Source organism: Papilio machaon, chromosome 16 (genome assembly GCF_912999745.1).
Source record: "Papilio machaon chromosome 16, ilPapMach1.1, whole genome shotgun sequence".
NCBI lineage: Eukaryota > Metazoa > Arthropoda > Insecta > Lepidoptera > Papilionidae > Papilio > Papilio machaon.
Genome location: NC_060001.1, coordinates 466,482 through 487,278, shown reverse-complemented (window position 1 = coordinate 487,278; position 20,797 = coordinate 466,482). Strand labels below are relative to the sequence as shown.

Here is a 20,797-nt window from a genome sequence, read left to right as displayed (position 1 = left end):
CTTCATTAGTTTTTGGTATAAATTGAAAAAAAAAAACACTAATTAAAAATCAGGTATCATTGATGCAAGGCCACTACTAATTGTAAACGCGTACGAAGTGAGACAGCTCTATTCAAAATAGACGGAGAGAAGAGAGTACGACAAACTGAATTTGTCTAAATTCGACCCAAAAAATGTTACAAAAGACTAGAATTGCTCGGAACACACGGTCGTTGTGTGAAACAAAACACATATGATGTGGCCTTATGAAGTTTATCACCAAGTTATTTACAAAAAAGGAAACCAACGAGTGCATTTTGTTGACAGAAATGACTTCAGTCCAAATCCTTGTATACTCGTTAAAGCCTTGTTTTATTAGCTTCGAATGTAGGAATTCGTTTGCATTGTGCCACTACTCGTATAACCTTAAAATTACTTGATAATTTTAATGGACCATTATTATTTTTTTTTGTTCCTAGAAAACTTGATCAAATAAAGCATATTTACAAATTAAAATAAACGAATAACTTGTAAATTTCAAACTTTAAAAAACTGCAAAAATATAATCGTGAATTAAATTGTAAATTGATTCAACAAAATGTATTGGAATTTTTGTAAAATAATAATAATAGATATTAAGACGCAGAATATTTTCCTTTTTTTTACATTAACTGAATTGACAAAAATATTTAAAGAAAAATGTAAAAGAATTTAAAATTACTTTCAAAGAATTTATTATTGTAATGTTTAAACTTTCGTCGCTAATATTATTATTATTATTAAATATTATTGTTACGCCTATGTTAGTTCCTTGATTCTGATTGTGCGAAGTTTTCCTTTGTTTTATAATTATTATTAACTTTATCATTATACCAATAAATATCAACGAGACAGCTACTTCAACAAAGACTTTATTATACCACATCTCTAAAATATCATCTACAAGTTGTTTCCAACGTACAATAAAATGCTTAATTATTGTTTAATCTTATAGACACCAATTAGACACAGTTAATTACAATTAATTAAACACAATTTATATGTGCCATAGCCGTAAAACAATATTTGATGTGTAAAGGAAAATAATTATAGAGCCTACGATAAACAGCTTAACGATTAAATTAACAAATACATACATATTATACAGGTATAATTACGTTCAAAAATCTTTTTTTTTTTTCAAATAACATAACAAGAATATTTTTAACTTTTCAGTTCTGTGAATCAATCACTAACAGTTTTTTTTTTCTCAATTGAATCGTATTTATAAAACTTATACTACGCATATATATGTTTTATACATTTTAATTGATAATGTTTTAATCCGAGAATGTTGAACTACTTGTAGGAGAAGCGATTTAGAAAGCTTTTGTCAAATGCTGTTTATGTGATCTTAATCGTGAGTTTGCACTACCCAAAACATATATCAGAAACAATTATCAGAACAATAAACATAGTTATCAAGATGTTAATATCCTGTTGGATTAGAACGTATATTTTTGACAAGCGTCATCGTAGCGTCGTCGACAAAATTAGTATTTAAAATCGGTTGTAAAGTACACCAAAAACGTCATATTAACTTTCAAAATAATTGACGATGAAGATACGAAGGAGCTTGTCGCAAATATTCATGTTAGGCCCACGGGTATTTAAAAGTGGAAACTCACGGCAACATTAAATTTCAATTATATTTTAAATTGCACACTGTATTTTTAAATAAGGTAAAATATATCCGTCGAGACTCAAAATGTTGAGACCACAAGTTTGTCTAACAATTGATTTGTTTTATTTAAAAAAAAAACCTAAAACGAATCAATTGTCAAATATTTGAGTTAGAGCTGATTACACTGATAGATAACATTTTTCTTTATATCATATTATATCTACTAAATACATACATTATACCCTACAATAACTACCACGTCTTCTATGATATTTACTTTCTTTGAGACGTTTATATTACCCTCTAATTTTTTGTCACAGTATCGCTTTATTTTGACTTTCATTTATATTAACAGTTTTCAATACTTATTTACATTAAAAACAATACGACAATTTCAATGAAAACTTTACAAGAAGGCTACGAAGGAACAAAGCCTGTGATTGAAGCACAAAAGATTTAACTTCGCGGGACATCGGTTTATACCGAGAAAGGCATTCAATAACATTTTTTTAATTATTTTTCAAATGGGACTTTATACAATCTAATATTTAACACAAAATATCAAAACCCTGATAATTCCAAACATTATTGAAGAACCACAACAAGAAGCGCTAAATTCCGACATTAAATTCGATGTTGTGCTAAATGTATTCGGGGTTTGTCATATTTTCTTCTTTCCACCGATAAAAATTGAACACACAATTTACCACATCTGTGTTCAAATACCACGGCTCTAATTATTTATCAATTTACAAAAACAATTAACGGTTTCATCTTAAAGCATTCGAACTGTATCATATTAATATACAATAGAAATATACAAACTACAAAATTTGAGCGTTCGTGTTACTATTTAAATATATTGCTTTTACTCGATGAATCGACTCAGTGAAAGCTGAACTTACAATACTTAGATAAAGGACTGCGAACGGAAGAGGACAAACTCTAAACATGTATATAAAGCGAAAGTTGTCGCTAACAGAAAAGCGAAACGTGAATAGGTCGAAGTTTGAAAACAAGGGGGAGTAGAAGTCGAAGCAAAGAAATGGCGGCCGTCAATACCAGAATAAAGAGATCTCTTCACGGAATCAACGGAGGTAATTTGGTTACGAGAACACAAGTTATGATACCATCTGTCGATGCAAAGGAAACGTGAGTTCGAGGCCGGCAGGAGGTAGATGTAGTGGGTTGTGCGTGCGCGACTTCTTGTCCTAAGCGATGGTAATAAGAAGTAGAATTGCGTGCGGCTTGCGACATGTGAGCTGCGGCGTTGAGGGCTCCAGCTGGAGCAATTACCTCCGCGTACAAAAGTTCCGTCATTAGTCGTCAGCGGTCGTATGACAAAGCGCAGCGCACATGTCGAGCCGCGAACAGAAATCAATATGAAATGCAAGTCTGGCTTCCGAAGAGACCTTAAATATAACATTACAGAGTTCAACAGCATCTATTATAACCACTACTCGCTTATAAAGATATCTTGAGCATCGCTAAAATATACACATCATGAAGAGTTCCGAGTTATTTATTAGGCACAATATTTTTTTTTAATTTAATTATAATACATGTATATGAAGTAGGTATATCGCTCTACGACACAAGACAATATTTACTTACGGTTGCATACATTTATGTAAAGATAACGCGCATTTTGCGTATTACTTTAAAAATAATTGGATTTCCATAGACACTTACTAAGAATTACATGAAGTTTTTACATAATATATTTATAAGAATATAATAATATAAGTAAAGCATTTTTCTTCTTTATCGATTAGAGCACAACGGATCCCATACATGTACTATCATTTAGGGACACAGAATATTTACAAATATTGGGACTTTGTTATCTGAGACAGTATATTAAGAAGGTTTCTTAGCATATCTTAAAGTGACCGAGGTAACATTACCCCTCTAACTGACAAAGTTACATGGAATTGACAGATTTCGCGAATTTCTTATACAATTTAGCGGTGCCGCGCTGTGGAGGCCGGGCCAGCAAACGCCACAACATTAAGTACAACATTCGCCGACAGACGGACTCGTGAGCATGCAACTAACTACTTTTATTCATAAAAAGTTTTATTAAAGTACAGACTAATTCGTCGAACGGACGCCCGACTTCCACAGCAAAGCAAATTATCAAAAATAGTTACATTATTGTTTTCCTTCTTTAAAATTATGCCCAGTTCTAAAAATTAAAAAAGTTAGAGAAGCTAGCGCAGCTAAAACTAATCTATGCGATATCAGTCTCCACTAGAACCTTACAATTTAGAAATCCATAAAGTAAATCACAGAGTTTGAAACAGCAAAACATTTGAGTGAAATAGAACTAGTGTTTTGTTCATAACTTTACTTTTACCACCGTCCCGCGATACATCAGCTCCCCTCTTTGATATGTATCATCCCACAGACGTTCTCGTCGAAGTAAGCTTGAAAAAATTAGAGGAATTTAACAGTGTCCCTTCGCATACTGATGGGCCGTCACTGTACGTGGATACGACGCCAGAAGATCATACCTTATCACCGATCGAAGATAACCTTACCTTAAACGAACTAACGTACAAATAGCAAGACATATCAAATCGAAACACCTGCGAAGGCTACACCGAGAGGGGCCCCGCGGGCACCGCGCCGGGAACGACAAGCAGCAGCACTGCGGGCGCGGGCCGGGAAACCACGCTCGGCGTCCCTACGCTCACTCCAATGTGCCTACTCGAAATATCCACACTCCCAAATTCTTTCAATGACATACCGATTAGCTTCCGAAAAGGAAATTATAAATGTACTATCTACTATGTGTGCATCAAAGTATAAAGTGAACTTACGTACAGTTAATAGAACGCAAGGCAAACTTGACTATAACCTAGTCTTATTTTTCTATTTGTCGAATGATACATATTTCATCTATTATTTCAGAACATAAAATCTTCCTTAAAGTAAATATAAAATGATAAGACGACTGCAGAGTTGCAAACGAAGTGTTTAGAAGCCAAGTCGAGTAATGTACACGTAGAGAAAAGGGCGCGGGGCGCGGGTCGAGACTCGACTGGGCCGGGCGGCCGGCGACGGACAGATGAGACGGATAGTTTACTGAGATGCGTCCGAGACGTGCCCTTCGGAAATCGAACCGATCGTGTTCGTGTCGAACGTAATTCAACGAAAGCAACACCGTAAAAAGAATTAACTCACAGCCTATGTATAAAAGAAAACTCTTCGCTTCTCGTCCTCGGCACACTCGTGTCGCGGCGCTCTACAAACACTAATTGAGAAAACAAGGGAACCGAGGAAGAATGCGGTCGCCGGCGACCGGTCGACGAAACTATAAAATTTCACCCTCGAACCTTATTAAATAACTTTGTACATTAAATCCAAAAGTCGACACGTGATTTTGGATGTAGGCACTCTCTAGGCGGGCGGCGAGCGGGTGACGAGCGGGCGGCGAGCGTGCGCGGAGCGGCCCGTGCTGCCCCGTGCGGCCCCGTGCAGCGGCTCGGCAATGAGATCAGGGGAGTGGCGGCCGCGCCCGGCAGCGCGCCCGGCACCGCGCCGGCATTACGTCAGGTACGAGGAGAACGTGTGGTCCACCCAATCGCCCGCCACGCCGATCTCACTCAACATGTCCGACACGTCGGGCGTGCACGAGAACTCGAAGTGCGAGCCCGACGACGAGGACGCTGTCTCGAACGATTCCATGTCGGTCGTGAGCGCGTCCAGGTCCACCTCGCAGTCCGCCGGCAGCGGCAGCAGGTCCGTGATCGAGTACAGGTCCGTCAGGTCGGCTTGCTCGCGCCGAGTGCTGTCGTCGTAGAAGCACGCGGACTCAGGCGAGTCGGGCGCGCATGCGGGCGAGGCGGGTAGCGGCGGTGGCGCTGGCGTCTCGACTGGCAGACCGGGAAGGCCGGGCGGACCGGGCAGACCGGGCACGCTAAGCACGGCTGGCGCTGCGGGCGCAGGCCTCGGACGCCGCCGGCCGCTTCCCCGGTTGTTGTTGGAGTCGGCGCGCTGCTTGCGCTTCTGCTTGGTGACGGCGCCGGTGCGTTGCGCAGGCTTTCCGGTCTTCTTGCGAGGTCGGTACTTGTAGTCGGGGTACTCGCGCATATGCAGCTGTCGCAGACGCTCCGCCTCGTCGATGAAAGGCTGCCGCGCTTCGTCGTTAAGCGTCTTCCACAGGCGGCCCAGGTTCTTCGAGATCTCGGCGTTGTGCATGTCAGGTGTCTGCTCGCATATTTTTCTGCGCTCGATTTGCGACCACACCATGAACGCATTCATCGGCCTCTTTATGTGATTAGGGTTGTTCTTCTTCGTCTGCAACAAAAGAAATATCGTTCGTTAGTTAAAGTCACGATTCCAAACGGAAAACGGCTCTACGGATCGTCAATTTAGGTTAAACTATAAATCGGAACGATATTCCAGTCCGAAAATCAGCGTTATCTGTTTAATTGTGGCGAGCGTAATTATTATTTCAGGCATGTCCGATCCGCCGAGCGCGCCGGAGAGCCGCTCGTGGCGAATTAGTATGCATGACGTTGCACCATTAAGTCTGCGTCCTTACTATTAATGATATTGTTATCATAGGAATTATTATTATTATTATTACAAACAAGTCGAAATCATAATATATTCTAATAGATCGACAGCGGAAAACTTTACGTCGCTCTCGGCGTCGGAATAAGTAATGGAGCTAGTGATGGTCGGCTTAGTGCGCGATAGCGGAGAGATGGGCGACCTGATTTTAATTATATTTTTAGGGATGTGGTAAGGCACCACGACGCAACGAGTCGCACTTGCCCCGCATTCGCGCCGCACTCGCGCCGCAGTCGAGTACGGCGACGCGGCTAGCCGCTTCCGTATCGGATGTACGATGTAAACATTGACGAACGAGGATAGTAAAGGACGGAGGAAGTTATTATCAAATCGTGTAGGAAGTGCTAAGGACGCGCGCATCGAAACGTTCATTTTATGTTACTTCTAACGTCGAACGGACAGCGCCCGTATTCGTATTTGTCTAGCGTACTTCGAGGCATCTCTAAGGAAAAAGTTTATCTCCCTATCTTGAAATCCTCCGAGGACGTATAAAAGTAACACCGCACCATGAGAACATAAGCGAATATCTCTTTTATTATTCAAATCTTACTTTCGCTAAACTACGTCCCGCTGGTAACGGAGAGAGGGAAAAAAACACCAACTCGTCTTTTTTTGTTCATCTTATTTATATTCAGTACAAAAAAAGGGTTTGTCAGTCGGCGACTAAATCAAGTTCGGAGCTCGCTCCGGCCTGCGCTCAAGGTGAACCGAATAGAGGTAGACCGTTTTTTGCTTCACCACTAAAAGGTAGCCCGGCTGACGCGAAAATTATTATTACTAATTGTGTGATACGAACATATTGGTCATGCGGAATACTTTGCTTCACAATATTATCATCAACCTACATTTCTGTTTCAAGGACAATATGAGGCTAATGGTTGTTAATACACGTGCCATTTTTATTAATTTCATTCACATTAATTATAATGTTAAAATATACTCAGTTTTAATATTTACAAACTTAAATAGTTTATTTATACCATTAGTAACGTTTGTCTTAGTACAATTTTGCTTAAAACGTTAGAGTGAGCGAAACAAAACTTGTTTAATTAGTATAAATCTGACAAAACGATCATGAAACTGCTTAATGTTTGTTTCACAAATACGTCTCAGACAGACGCGTTGATCTCTTTGCGAACAGACGACGTATTAAAACAGCTAAGGAGAACAAAGTGAGAGTAAACTTGTAGAAACAAATGTGTAGGATGAAATAGTTACGAGGGAAAGGAATAAAAATTTGGAGTTTAAAACATCCAAAAAAAAATTTATACGAACTTTCTGTAATACATAGAGTAGAAACATAGAGTGTTCGCGTTTTAAAAAGTAATCAAAGAAACCTAGTCCGTATTATACAAATGTAATCCACAAAACTTCAAATTGTACAACTATATTGATAATTGTTTGTGATGTTTTTACCATTTTCATAATATTAAGATTGATTATAAAATCATTTGTACTGCGCGGAAAACACTTCAATATGTTTGATGGCATCGCTTTAAAGTGTGTACTCACAACACAACTCTTAACACTTTAATCCTTCTATAAATAAGATAATGAAATCCTTGCTGATTACCAGTAACGGTCATATTAGATAACAACTATATAGAAAATTCTATGCAGTATCCAAAAATTTGCAATTTCTACTATACTAGATAAATTACAAAGCTTGTTTTGTTTTAAAACATAGCGAGCACAAGATTAACTTAATTTAATTTAATTCAAATTTCGAATTCTTTTTCGATCCCTTGTTCTAATCCCAAGACTAATAACGTGTATTAATAAATCAAACTTGTTGTAAATAAAAAGGTCCGTCGTTTAAGGGGCGACGTGGACATACGAGTGCACGATCTCAGTTATCCGTCATGTTCAGGAAGCGAAGTGGTCGCCCTTGCAGCGGCGCGGCTACGTGGCCCTCATACAGACTAGATACAACCAAATAGAAGGTTGCTAAGCCATACCTAGCCCCAGGATCACGGCCTCTCTACTTTTTTTACCTCTTATCGTATCTCGTGTCTTTCGCTTTTTATGTCAGGAAGACTTGTATGATCGATGTATGTAGACTATATTTGCTCTGCATATGGACATTGGTTGGCTTGTTCCGTCATAAAACTGTTATATGATTTAGGTATACGTATTTGAAAGGTTGTTATTATAATTGACTAGTTCACTTCCTTTTAAAGTCGATATTATACTTGTCTGTTATGGAACTAAATTAAATTTACTCCATTTTTAGATTCTACCAGTACTATAAGAAGCAACTCGATATGACCCTTGGTGATTTAATTTAGTACAATTCAATAAGGAATGAAACAAGTAGGTAATCAATGATAAAATCACATACTTGGATACATAACAAGCAATTAATCTGTTCCATATATAAAAAAAACCAAGACGATAATATTCATAGAGTTGTTGTTTAAGGTAGGAAAAGTCCGCATAAATCATGAACACAGAAGTTCATTAAATCACAGCCGTGCATTGCCCATAATCGCTCGCCGATTGTTTTTAACAAAACGAAAATGCCAACATCGAACAAATTAATAAATGAATTTACGATTATCAAGCTCGAAAACACGCAGTTGAAGTTTCCGCGTATTTAAATAGCACGTTTATTCAATTCCGGAGTTTTCGCAAACCGAATGGAGGTCAGAGACGCGATAAGGCTCTTATAAGATGATTAATAACGACTTCCTTCGAGGGAACTGGTTTTAGCTCATGTAGACAACCGGTCTCGAAGTCGATTCCTTCGATAATATTTTTGACATCGCCTTCTTGAGGCCTATTTGTTAATATTATTATTTTGAAATTTTAGTAGTACTTATAGTACAATTAAAGCAGAATCGATTTAAATACTGATCGAGAAAGGGTTAAAAGTGGAATCAATTCCACAAGGAGAAGGCATAAACGCCGCAGTAGTCATACAAAATTTGATACTCTCCATCAAAGGCTTAAGCACTTTAGAGAGGGGGGATTTTAACACATTATGAGATCTACGTTAAAGGGCACGAGAAAATATTAATGAAGATGTTAGACAATCCCAAGTCCTTTAGACCAGAACAAAGGGCCCCAGGGACGGCGATTAGGCCGGGCCTCATTGTAATGACGCCCCGCCAGATGAGGCCTTTTGTGTTCCCTGATAATGACTTATAATAGTCGAAATGAAACTTTCTGAAGATACGCAAACTGCACGGACGACTAGATATTATTGTTACTGTTTCACTGAACTGAATTAAATAAACTTCTGATTTGAATTGATGACTTTATTTTGTTGATACGCGGATTACTTTTTTGTGTGTTAAATAAAAGCCAATGAAAATTACTAATAAATATAATACTCTAAATATAGAAATGTAAATTAAAATCCACAGAAAAAGTCTTATTGTGATATTTAATTTGTTTAAAATGTAAAAATAGAAAACGATAGATAGAGGAGTGGGAGGTGGGGGAGAGGGTTCGCGCTTCACCGATCCTTTTATTAACACGGAGCCTTATTACCGAAGCAATTGGTTCGTTCGTTTCAGAATAAAGAATCGACGACATCTTGCGCTTTATTAACTTGGAATCGTCGAGTTTGCTGGAATTATTACTGTGTTAAATATGAAAAGCATCCAGAGCCGGCGTGCTGCAGACTTTTATAAAGATATAAACTCACTGAATATTTAAACAGTCGCTTTTGTCTAGCGATGTTTATTCAAAACTTACAACGCTACGTAAATGAACTTGCAAACTTCGAATTGTCTTTGAATAAAATTTCCCGACACCGCAAAATACTTAATACTACTACATTTTATGTTGAAATGACCTCGCTGAAAAGAAGTCGTCTTTCATTTTATAAGTTGACAGTTACATTGCTGAAGTGAAACAAAAGAACGATTGTAGAGAGCAAACACAAAGAAACAGACCGCTCGCGTCGAGGAAAAAGCTAGTCTCTAAATAGAGAAGAAGATATCGAGAGGTCTTGGATTGTTTTAAATTTAAATGTCTGTCGCAGTCGGAGCTCGAGCCGCTAGTGTTGACGATATATGTTAAGTAGGGCGTCTAGAGAAAAGGCTGCGGGCTATCGCTGTATAAGGAAGAGAATATAAATTGCTTATAAGTCAAGGATTCTCGAACGACGCAGTAGGGACATATCAACTCGTAACGCGCAATTATTAACTCAAGGGACACTCACGAAGGTTTATTTTACATTTTATTATAAACTGAACGTTTTGAAATCTAGCTAATTACGTTTATAGTAGGCATTATGTTTATTTAATAGAGTAAGTCTTTACAGTAATGTGTAATAACTAATCTGTACACATTACATATGGTAAAGTATGTTAATATTAAATTACATAGTTAATGTAAATTACTCTGTACTTTAGAAGCTGAGATAATCTTAAATTATCAGAAAATTATCATCATCGACATAGATATAGTCAAAACAAATTGTGAGTGATAAATCGCACAGCGTTGTGAGTTTTGAGCAAGGCTTTTTGTCAATCCAAAAGTCAGAAATGACAGCGAATCAGAATGAATTTGAATACGCTGTAGCGAAGCAATTATTATTTGAGTTGAACGGCTCGCAGTCAATGCGGTGGGCGTCGCAGCCATCCATCAAGTTTCGTAACGCTCAGGGTTACGGAATGTACTTCAATAGATAATCATACCTACTATTGTTGACTTATGGTCCTAGATCTAATCATTGTCCGATTCCCTTGGGATCGAACACTACTTCAACGTTGGCCAATATTTACTGCTTCTAGTTGATAATTTAATTTGCATAGAAAACTAAACTCTTTTAACTTAACATTAGATTTGAAAATTATATACTATATTATTTGTTCATTTGAAATTTATATTTGAAACAAGGTCTTCACTTAAACAGTTAAATGATACAAGAAACTAGTAACTTTTTACTACAGAATCAATTATAAAATTCGTTGCATTGAACGTGCTTTATATAATTTCAAAGAAACATATTACTTTTTTGCTACAATAAAACTTTCGCAGTTCACCTTTGGAATCATAGAGCGTTACATGCGGGCCAAGGATTGTTATAATGTAATGTGTAACATCACGTACTGCCTTTTGCTTTGAGGCTTTTTATTCGTTTGAGGTAATAAATCAGTCGGCGGCTTTGCTCGCCTACATTGAAATTCACAAACGGTTTATTTTCAATAAAGGATGCCGATTGAATTTTCTGTTGTTATACGAAAACGAGGGTGCCTGATGGCGGCTTACAATTTTCTTCGAAGATTTTTGGTAACAAAAATGCTGTGACTTAACTTTCTATAGCTTTACTGAATTAAAACATAGTTTCTTTGATTTTTTTCTTTACTTTTTTACTGATCTTATATAAAGGGTTCTTTTTAATATGTTTATTACAAAGTACTTACTTGCTTAATATATTTAGACCCGTAGTATTATTAATTGATTGAGTACTTATATTTGATTGTTTAATATGAAAGGTTCAATGTTCATTATCTAAACCAAAAAAGGGAAGTATGGAGTGTAATGTTAAACCGCAGAAGCCAGCTTAAATGTTTATATAAAATAGTGTTAATATGCTACTGGTACGAAACAATTTTACATAAATAAATTTAAACTACAGCGGAATGTATGCTTTAAAGTGTTGTATTTTAAAGCGCAAAATCCTTTGAAATGATTGATACGTTGTAATGTTGCTGTTTGTACATTGAAACAATAATACTGGTGTGCTATATATGGTGACGCCAAATTGGTAAACAGAGCCATGCATATCGACATACATTTGTATACGATTGTGTATGGACTGAGGGTTTCCTCGTCTTTAATCATTATCATAAACTACTCGCGTGTTTGTTAATTTATAATTTATAATCTAATATATAAAATTCTCGTGTCACAGTTTTCGTCACCGTACTCCCTCGAAACGGCTCGACTGATTCTCATGAAATTTAGTGAGCATATTCAGTAGGTCTGAGAATCGGCCAACATCTATTTTTCATTTTAAATGCGCGCGGACGGAGTCGCGGGCGCAGCTAGTTTTTCTATAAATGATACTATATCCCTATGACACTCAGGGAAAGAATACGTGATTGGCACCTAACCTGTCAATATCGTTTCTAAACGGTTAGATCAAAATAAATAGATATTTATAACAAAAACACAATAAAACAAAACACAATTCCCATTAGCATTTGAATATTGAATAATATCCAATAAACGTTTGATCCATCGGATACGTAGTTATTAGCGCTGACATTAATATAGACAAAGTTTCGTGTTGCAAATGTCTGCGCCAATTCCGGCCGGGGCACGAGTGGCTAATGAAACTCCCCGACTTGTCATACTACTCACTGTTACCATAGCAACCGCATAGATCGCACATCTCGCCCCTTTGTTGTACAATAATGAGATGTTGATTTACATAATTTTGTTTAACTAAGCAGTCAAGTTTGAACAAAGTATCAAATCATCTTAATCACATTACAATATCAAGTCTACCAGACATTTTTCTTGACAACGAACTAACTGTTGCACTGAATAACATAAGAAGTGACATCAAATGACTATAAAATTTGATCTAATGTTGATTTGAAATTTAAATAAGTCAAGATTTCTGAAATAACAACAGTTGAAAATAAAACAGAACCCGAGTTAGAATAAAGAGAGGGATCATCTTAAGAACAAGTTGTGTGGCCTAAACATATGAAAATTGAACTGTCACGCGCAGCATGAATGAGAACGTCTCACAGTAGACGCGACTCTAGATGTGCAGTTGAAAGTTGCTTATGATAAACTTTGTGCATCCCTTCAAATTATAAGACATATAGTTAAGGAATACTCTCGTGTATTTTATTTTAATACAAGTCAGAAAGCCTGTCTTTGAACTGGTGACGTTATAAATATAGTACGCAATACGTATTGAGATTAGGGTACAATATACCTCACTTTATGTCTAACTCAATAACAACACGACATCCGATACTGGAAAACGGCCATTCTTATCTTTGTTGTTTCATATAATATTTAGTGTGGGTAGAATGCACACGTATCATATCATACCAAGTTGAAAGTCACATCGTCGTGTAGGTACGTGTACAGATAATCTTAGATCGGACCACGCGTGATGTAGGTCACAGCTAGTTTGAATTCACGGCGCGTGTCCATATGAATAGACGATTATGGAGGAAAGGGGTCAAATTGACGGATCTTTAGCGGAGGTCCCCGTGTGCCCGCGGCGCTCGTGACTGCCGGGACACGTGTCGAATTTCCAAGCACATGTAAATGTTTTGCTGGGTACGCTTTGTTCGCTATATTAATGTCAAAGGTTGGGGGAAATGAAATCCGGTAAAACTTTATAGGTTGGGGGAATTTGTTGACAGATATTCGTACTATATCTAACTTATGCAATGTTGATTTTAAGTAATTTCTTGTCTCACCACCTCTCAGAGAAGTCACGTCGGTTCCAAGGACACCTCTTAGTGTGGATTAGCTACACTAAGGGACGGTTTAGGTAAACTTTAAATTAAGACTCAGTGGGTCAGTAAGTCATAAATGTATGTTGCACAAATAACTTAAACGATTTAAAATATAACAATATTAATAATGTATGCAAGTCTGTTTATAATCACTTCCCGACAGCTGTTCACCAACATGTGTTAATTTGCCGATATCGTTTTTAAAGTAGGTCAATAATGTATTCGACAATCCACTAATTGTAACTTGAATAAGTAATTATTTAATAATGAGTTCACATACGTCTAATAAGTTATTGATTATTTATATAGATTACATTCGACTTTCAGAATATAATATAGTTTTAAATATACTAGATAAGGTATTATCAAACACATTTAGCAAAATTCTAGGCGTTTAAATTTTATTTTTCTTAAAAAATCACATTTGCAATGAAAAGTTGAAATGAAGCCAACTAACAAAACTTTGATGGAACTTTAAATAATACTGGCTGGATTTTATTTCAAGTAAAATACGAAAAAACAAAATAAGCACGTAAGAGCAATGGTGAAATTTTACTCCCGATATATATGTAATAAAACATGGTATTGTCTTTGTTTCTATAAATGTTTTTCTACAGTGTAAACTTACAATCAATAAGGTAAGATGTCTGAAAGCGTTAAAGTCGTGCACTGTGCCACAAAGGCATTTTGCTTTTTGTTAAGCTGCAAAACATGAGCAAATCGTGTTTTACGAACGCGCCTACGGGACCTTCATTTCACCTACTGCAGTGTTGAGTTACCGCCGGCACATTATTTGTGGCCTGACTCTAACAAAAAATATAAATCCGACTTTATTACTTCTCGCAATGATTACACAGTTTATGGATGGATAGCAAAAAAAAAACAGCTGCTAACGAGGTTTAAAAGTTTTATTCTGTTATAAATATTGCTATAATTAATAGTTTATTTGACTCTGGATAGGTTAATGAATAAATCCTACACTTTTGTGTTCATTCAATTAACTTCTTTATTAAAAACTTTCGGAGTGATAACTCCAAATTAAGAAATTATGTTGTGAAAATAGTGGTACTAACTATTTTTTGCTACACTTTTTTTGCTTACTGTACTTACAATAATATCATATATAGAGAACCCGGTTATACTAAAGTATGATATTTATAATTTTTGTCTACCATATTATATGGCTTGTAGCGTTAGTTTGACCTTGGTAACTTGTCTGTTGGTACTCGTACCCTCCGGCGACCATTGTTGCTCTAATTAATGTCAAAATATGTCGAGATAATTCAGCATTATGTTTCTGATACGTTAATCAGCAAATCATCATATACCACGGACATCGATGTAATTTACCGCAAAAAATACTAAATGTGACGTTGCAAAAATAACTGATTCGGCATTATTAAAACCACTTTATTTTCTCATTAACTTAATTTTTATTTCAGCCAGTGTTTGTTTTTTTTTCATTCTTAATTTTCGTATTTTGGTTATCTTATCATTATGTTACTTTTCATCTTAAAAATGGAGTAACTTTTCGCTCTTATATTTATTTAAATAAAAAAAAACCTTTTATCAAATTCTTGTATTAGTTCCCTCACTTCAAATCGATTCGGGTTAATGACACGAGACGCTTCTCTTTCCTAACTAATGATTGTTATTTCTACAGTGAAAGCAATTCCAGTGTTGGGCAATTTTATTAATACGTAGTTGCCATTAAGAAATTCGACTTGATTTATATTATAAAGGGACCGCCCGGGGCTGGGATTATTTACGTAGTACCGACATCGACTTGCTAGCTTCGTAATACGGTATTGCTTTATCCTTACTATTGAAAAATTATTGCACCTTTCTCTCTAATGATGCACAGAACAGAATTAGTATTTTTAAAATGTCCTTTAGTGGAATAAAATTGGCATAAAGAGAATGGTGAAAAATATATAAAATAGGCGGGTTGTAGATCAACAAAGAAAATATAAAAACAAAAAATAGAAAGGCATTTCCTGACGATGTTACATGACCGCAAAGCGTTCGTCACGTTGCTCTTGATATGTTGGCTGTCTTCATCTTTTGCTTTTTCTGAGGCGTTTTAAGTTTGAAATAGAGCCAAAAGTTACGAGGCTACGCCCGTGGAGCCACTGAGCTAGCTCCCAGTCATGTCTTTGCCAAAAAAGAAGAAAAAAAAAACATCGGCCTAGCGCGAAATCGTACTTGCCTTTGATTCGAGGCGAGGTCTCGCGCCAATTTCTTTAAAAGCTTCTAATTTGAATAGAACCAGCAAGATTTGAACTGTTTTCATTTGAAATGCAACGTTTTATAAAATGTTTCTCACGCGCATTTCGAGAATAAATTTATAATAGATCATGTCTAACAGTTGGAATATTTGTTTCAAGATCACGTTAACTTTTGAGATCATCGATATAAATGATTTATTGTGAAATATTATTTAGTTATTACTAAAATATCTAGGAAATTGAAATATTGCTAATCTACGTATAGATTTTTCATCTAACGATTAAGTTAGTTAAGATTAGTTTACTATATTTTTGTCTTTCTGATTACTTTGAAGTCTAAATCATAACTAAGTGAGCATTTTAAATATCATATCAAGTGGATAATGTGATAAAACATAAGTCTAAAATGATGTGGCAACAATTCACATATCATTGAGGTTCACAAAGCGATGTTCATTTGAGTAGTCAGAGCGGGGCGCGCAGTATTGACATATTTATAGTGTACCTGATAAGGCCGGGGGCAGATAGAGCCGAATGGGGGTAGAATTAATTCAATAGGCAGTTACAGACAGCTTCAGTTGACGGGATATGAGACCCCGCAGGGTGAACTAAGCCCCCGGTTTATGCTCACTACTGTATACGAAGGTAATCAACCATCAGCATATAGTTCAACTTGACACTTTGATGTTCAAAATACGATTAAAACACACTAGTTTCTTGTTTATTTATAACTAGCTTTTACCCACGACTCCGTCTGCGCGCAATAAAAAAATAGAAAACGGGGTAAAAATTACCCTATGTCCGTTTCCTGGTTCTAAGCTACCTGCCCACCAATTTTCAGTCAAATCGATTCAGCCGTTCTTGAGTTATAAATAGTGTAACTAACACGACTTTCTTTTATATATATAGATAGATTTGAGAGAAATAGAAGAATAGAGTGAGAGAAATTGGAAGTCTTTAGTAAAATATATTTCAGTTTTATTAGTTAATAATTTTATATATAGGATTTTGTGATAGAAAAGAACGAACAATCTCAGATTTTAAATATATTTTTGTTGTTAACAAACGTGTTCAAAGCTAGAAATAAAATTATAAATAAACATACACAACTACAGTTGATACTTAAATACTGATGTGTTATTTTTATGTATTTAGTCTTCATAAAATGTCTTGATTTTACTTGCATTTCGCATAAATCGAGAATGTAAATAGTTAGTTCCCACAGCGGCGCAGCTCCTCGTTTATAATTAAATAGTCGGTACATTACGCAGATAATCCAGTTCTCAAGGCACTGGGTCAAGTTAGAAACGTACAGGAACAGAACTCGAGACGCGACAATTATCGATTATTAACCACTTAACTGGAGGTGAAACTTAATATTAACCAGATCTTAGACGCCTTTCGCCGGCCAACAGCCGCTGTATCGTTAGGTAAAATTGTGCTCTGCGCAACTTGCGATATCCAAAGTGAACCGATTTGATATTAAAGTTGAAAGCATTCAGAAAATGTTACCTGTTTATGATAATAACTGGAACAGTGTAAATAAGGAATTTAATTCGAAGTTAAATGTATACTTAAATGCTTAAAACATGCTTACTCCCAGTAACTTAAAGTTGAAAAAACATCTGAGAAGTGTCCAAGGATATTATAGTATATTCGAGTGCTAATTTAAGATTCTAGTAGTGTCAAATCCGGGCACCTGCAGAAAGCAGCTGATAATCAACAGGTGATTTTTATGGAAATTAACTTTACATTTTATATGATCTACTATCGAGAATCGTTTGAAAACATTTGAGAACGTTCAAAAAACAAGAAGTTGACAATTTGCAATTATTTAATAACAGTCCGAATTTTTCTAAGTACAAAATGTAAACAAATATAGAAATAAATGGAATAATAATGAATAATTCCAAGTGTATCGGATGCAAAGTATCATTACTGTGAAATTTATGATTTTGGAAGATAAATTGAATGCTGGAGCTGCGGCTTCCTGCATCGTAATGTGTGCGAGAGCGGCCCGCGGCGGCGGCGGCGGCGGCGGCGGCTTGAAGGTTGACATAGATCAAACAACCAGAATACCGAATTTTTTTCCTTTTTGGAATTGATTTTTATTTGGTATAAATTTAATTAAACTTCACTTTCAAAACAGCTTATAATTAACTCAGAATAGTCTTATAAGAAATATATTCCTAAATTCACATTTAGATCCTTCGAGTCGGATTTTAAACTTTGACTTAGAATTCATCTAATAGAAGTACCTCATACATAACAATGCTATGTAAGTATTAATATATTTGGTAAAGGGCACATCATTTCTAAAATTGTTTTATCTAGGACTTCAATATTGGCTTCTAAGAGTCAATGGACAATTAGGTATAAAACGATATTCCGTGCTAAACGTTCAGTTCACAGATCACGTAGCATTTGGATGTGTGCGGGGTACAGATAGGTGGTTTTTTATGCCCCACCACACAATGTTTATTGAATCTTGTACCGCGTTGCATAGATCAATCTTACGACTTGACTTGCACAAATGATAACGTTAAACAATAAGCAAAAACATAGAACATACTTTTATGTATATTTATTAGGACAATAACAAGTTTTGTATCAAGAAATAAAACTCTTTAGATGTCTTTAGTTCTTTAACTCTATGACTTAAATGTAGACAAAATTCAATCGCATCAACTTTTATTATGTATCCTGAATATTACGAAATGTACGCTTCTTTACAATCGAATGCTTTGACATCTAGAAGATATCCGAATGGGATCGGACCAAAGGTTGTATCGATGTAACTTTGAGCTTCAATTTATGACTATGTAAGAGTATACAGTCTGTCTGGGGACTCATTTTTATGAGTCCGACCACCTCTAAAAGTCATTTAGTGCGCTTCGTAGATTTTACTTTGTGTATTTATTAAAAAAAAAACAATTTCAAACAAAATGCACTCAAAAGTAACGTAAAAAAACAATTTCAAACAAAATTCACTCAAAAACAAACATAAAAAAAACAATTTCAAACAAAATGCATTCAAAAGTACCATAAAAACAATCTCAAACAAAATACACTAAAAAGAAACAAAATAATGTCATGAAAACTTCTTTCTTTCTTTCTTCTCTCTTTCAAAAACCCTCTAAACTCTAAAGAAAGTTCTCTTCTTTCTTGTAACATGTCTATATTGTATAATTATTGTTATTTCGCAGTCGGTGTCGGCCGAAGTAAATAGGTGACATTTTATATTTGAGATGTATTAGACATACTTACGTTTATGTCCCTACTTAGGCCGAAACCGACTCCAAAATAACAATAATTATACAATATAGACATGTTACAAGAAAGAAGAGAACTTTCTTTAGAGTTTAGAGGGTTTTTGAAAGAGAGAAGAAAGAAAGAAAGAAGTTTTCATGACATTATTTTGTTTCTTTTTAGTGTATTTTGTTTGAGATTGTTTTTATGGTACTTTTGAATGCATTTTGTTTGAAATTGTTTTTTTTATGTTTGTTTTTGAGTGAATTTTGTTTGAAATTGTTTTTTTACGTTACTTTTGAGTGCATTTTGTTTGAAATTGTTTTTTTACGTTACTTTTGAGTGCATTTTGTTTGAAATTGTTTTTTTTTTAAGTAACTTTTGAGCGCATTTTGTTTGAGATAGTTTTTTTTGTTTTGAAGTCGGCTATTTTTTTTTCTTAAAATGTTTGTTTTATTTCTCAATTTTTAGTGAATTTGAAGTTTAATTACAAATTTCCTTAATACGTATAAGGACATAAATAAGACAAATAAAGAAAAGGACTTTCCTATTTAATATGTGTGTACTTCAATTCAAAAACTAATTTAGAATACACCAGATAACCACTTATCCTTTAAACAATGAAATAATTATCAAAATCGGTATACAAATTGAAAATTAACGAACTAATACATCGTAGCGTGCCTTTAATTTTGTCCAGCCGCGCGCCGCACTAGCATTTTTCGAATGCGCGTAGTTTTTAATAATTTAATATCTTCCAAACTATTGATCAGAATTACATAGTTTAAAGGCTAATGTAATCTGCATTTAATACTCTAGCCATCAAACATATTTATTTGGATAAGGATTCATATCGAATATAATATAATAGCGCCGTAAGCTTACGACGCTGTTTTTCGTGTGCAATTTAATCGAAGTTTGTTCATAATAACATGGTTTTTGTGAGACATCCATAGATGATAGATATATGCCACCTGAGACTTTTATTTAGCAAATTTAAGGATCTATAATTACTCGATACATCATTTTAATGTAGGTCATATAGTTTGACCTTCGTAAGCCCAGAAAGCAAATTTGTGCTATTCATTGTAACGCGATGTAGCATTTTTCGTTTCCGCGTAATTTTATTCTTACGATATCTCCTAAACTATTAGACAGAATGATATAGTTTCAATTGCAAATATAATCTACATTAAATTCTCTTGATAATGAACATATTTATTTACATAAGGGTTAATACTGAACTTGAATAATAGCGTCGGAAATAGGGCATGAATTTAATTAATGTTTCTAAAGAAAAAAATGGTTATTGTGAGAAAACTATAAAAGATAGATATATGCTATCGCGGACTTTTATTTAGCACATCTAAAGAGCTACAATTCGCCATACATCATTTTTATGTAGGTCCTATAGTTTAGCCTACGTAAGCGCTGAAAGCAAAAATGTCCCTAATTTCCGCAACAAATTTTGAAGCTATATTCAAAATCTACTAGTCTTCTAGTATTTAAAAAAAAAAACAAAAAAATGGGACCCACCTGCAAGCACTTCCTTTCGATTAAAATAATTTTTATCAAAATCGGACCACCAGGGGCCGAGTTTCGCGGTAACACACATAAAAAAAAAAAAAAAAAAAAAAAATACAGTCGAA

At 35.5% G+C, this 20,797-nt stretch overlaps 1 protein-coding gene across 1 annotated transcript in view; it reads right to left on the bottom strand.

Annotated features, from left to right (window-relative positions):
* Positions 1-5,137: 5,137 nt before the first annotated feature.
* Positions 5,138-20,797, bottom strand: part of LOC106715832 (transcription factor Sox-12) — a 66,782-nt gene continuing 51,122 nt past the window's right edge. Inside the window, exon 2 of the mRNA XM_014509187.2 lies at positions 5,138-5,947. Coding sequence (XP_014364673.1) covers positions 5,195-5,947 — 753 coding nt within the window. The 3' untranslated portion in view covers positions 5,138-5,194. The remainder of the gene's footprint in view (positions 5,948-20,797) is intronic.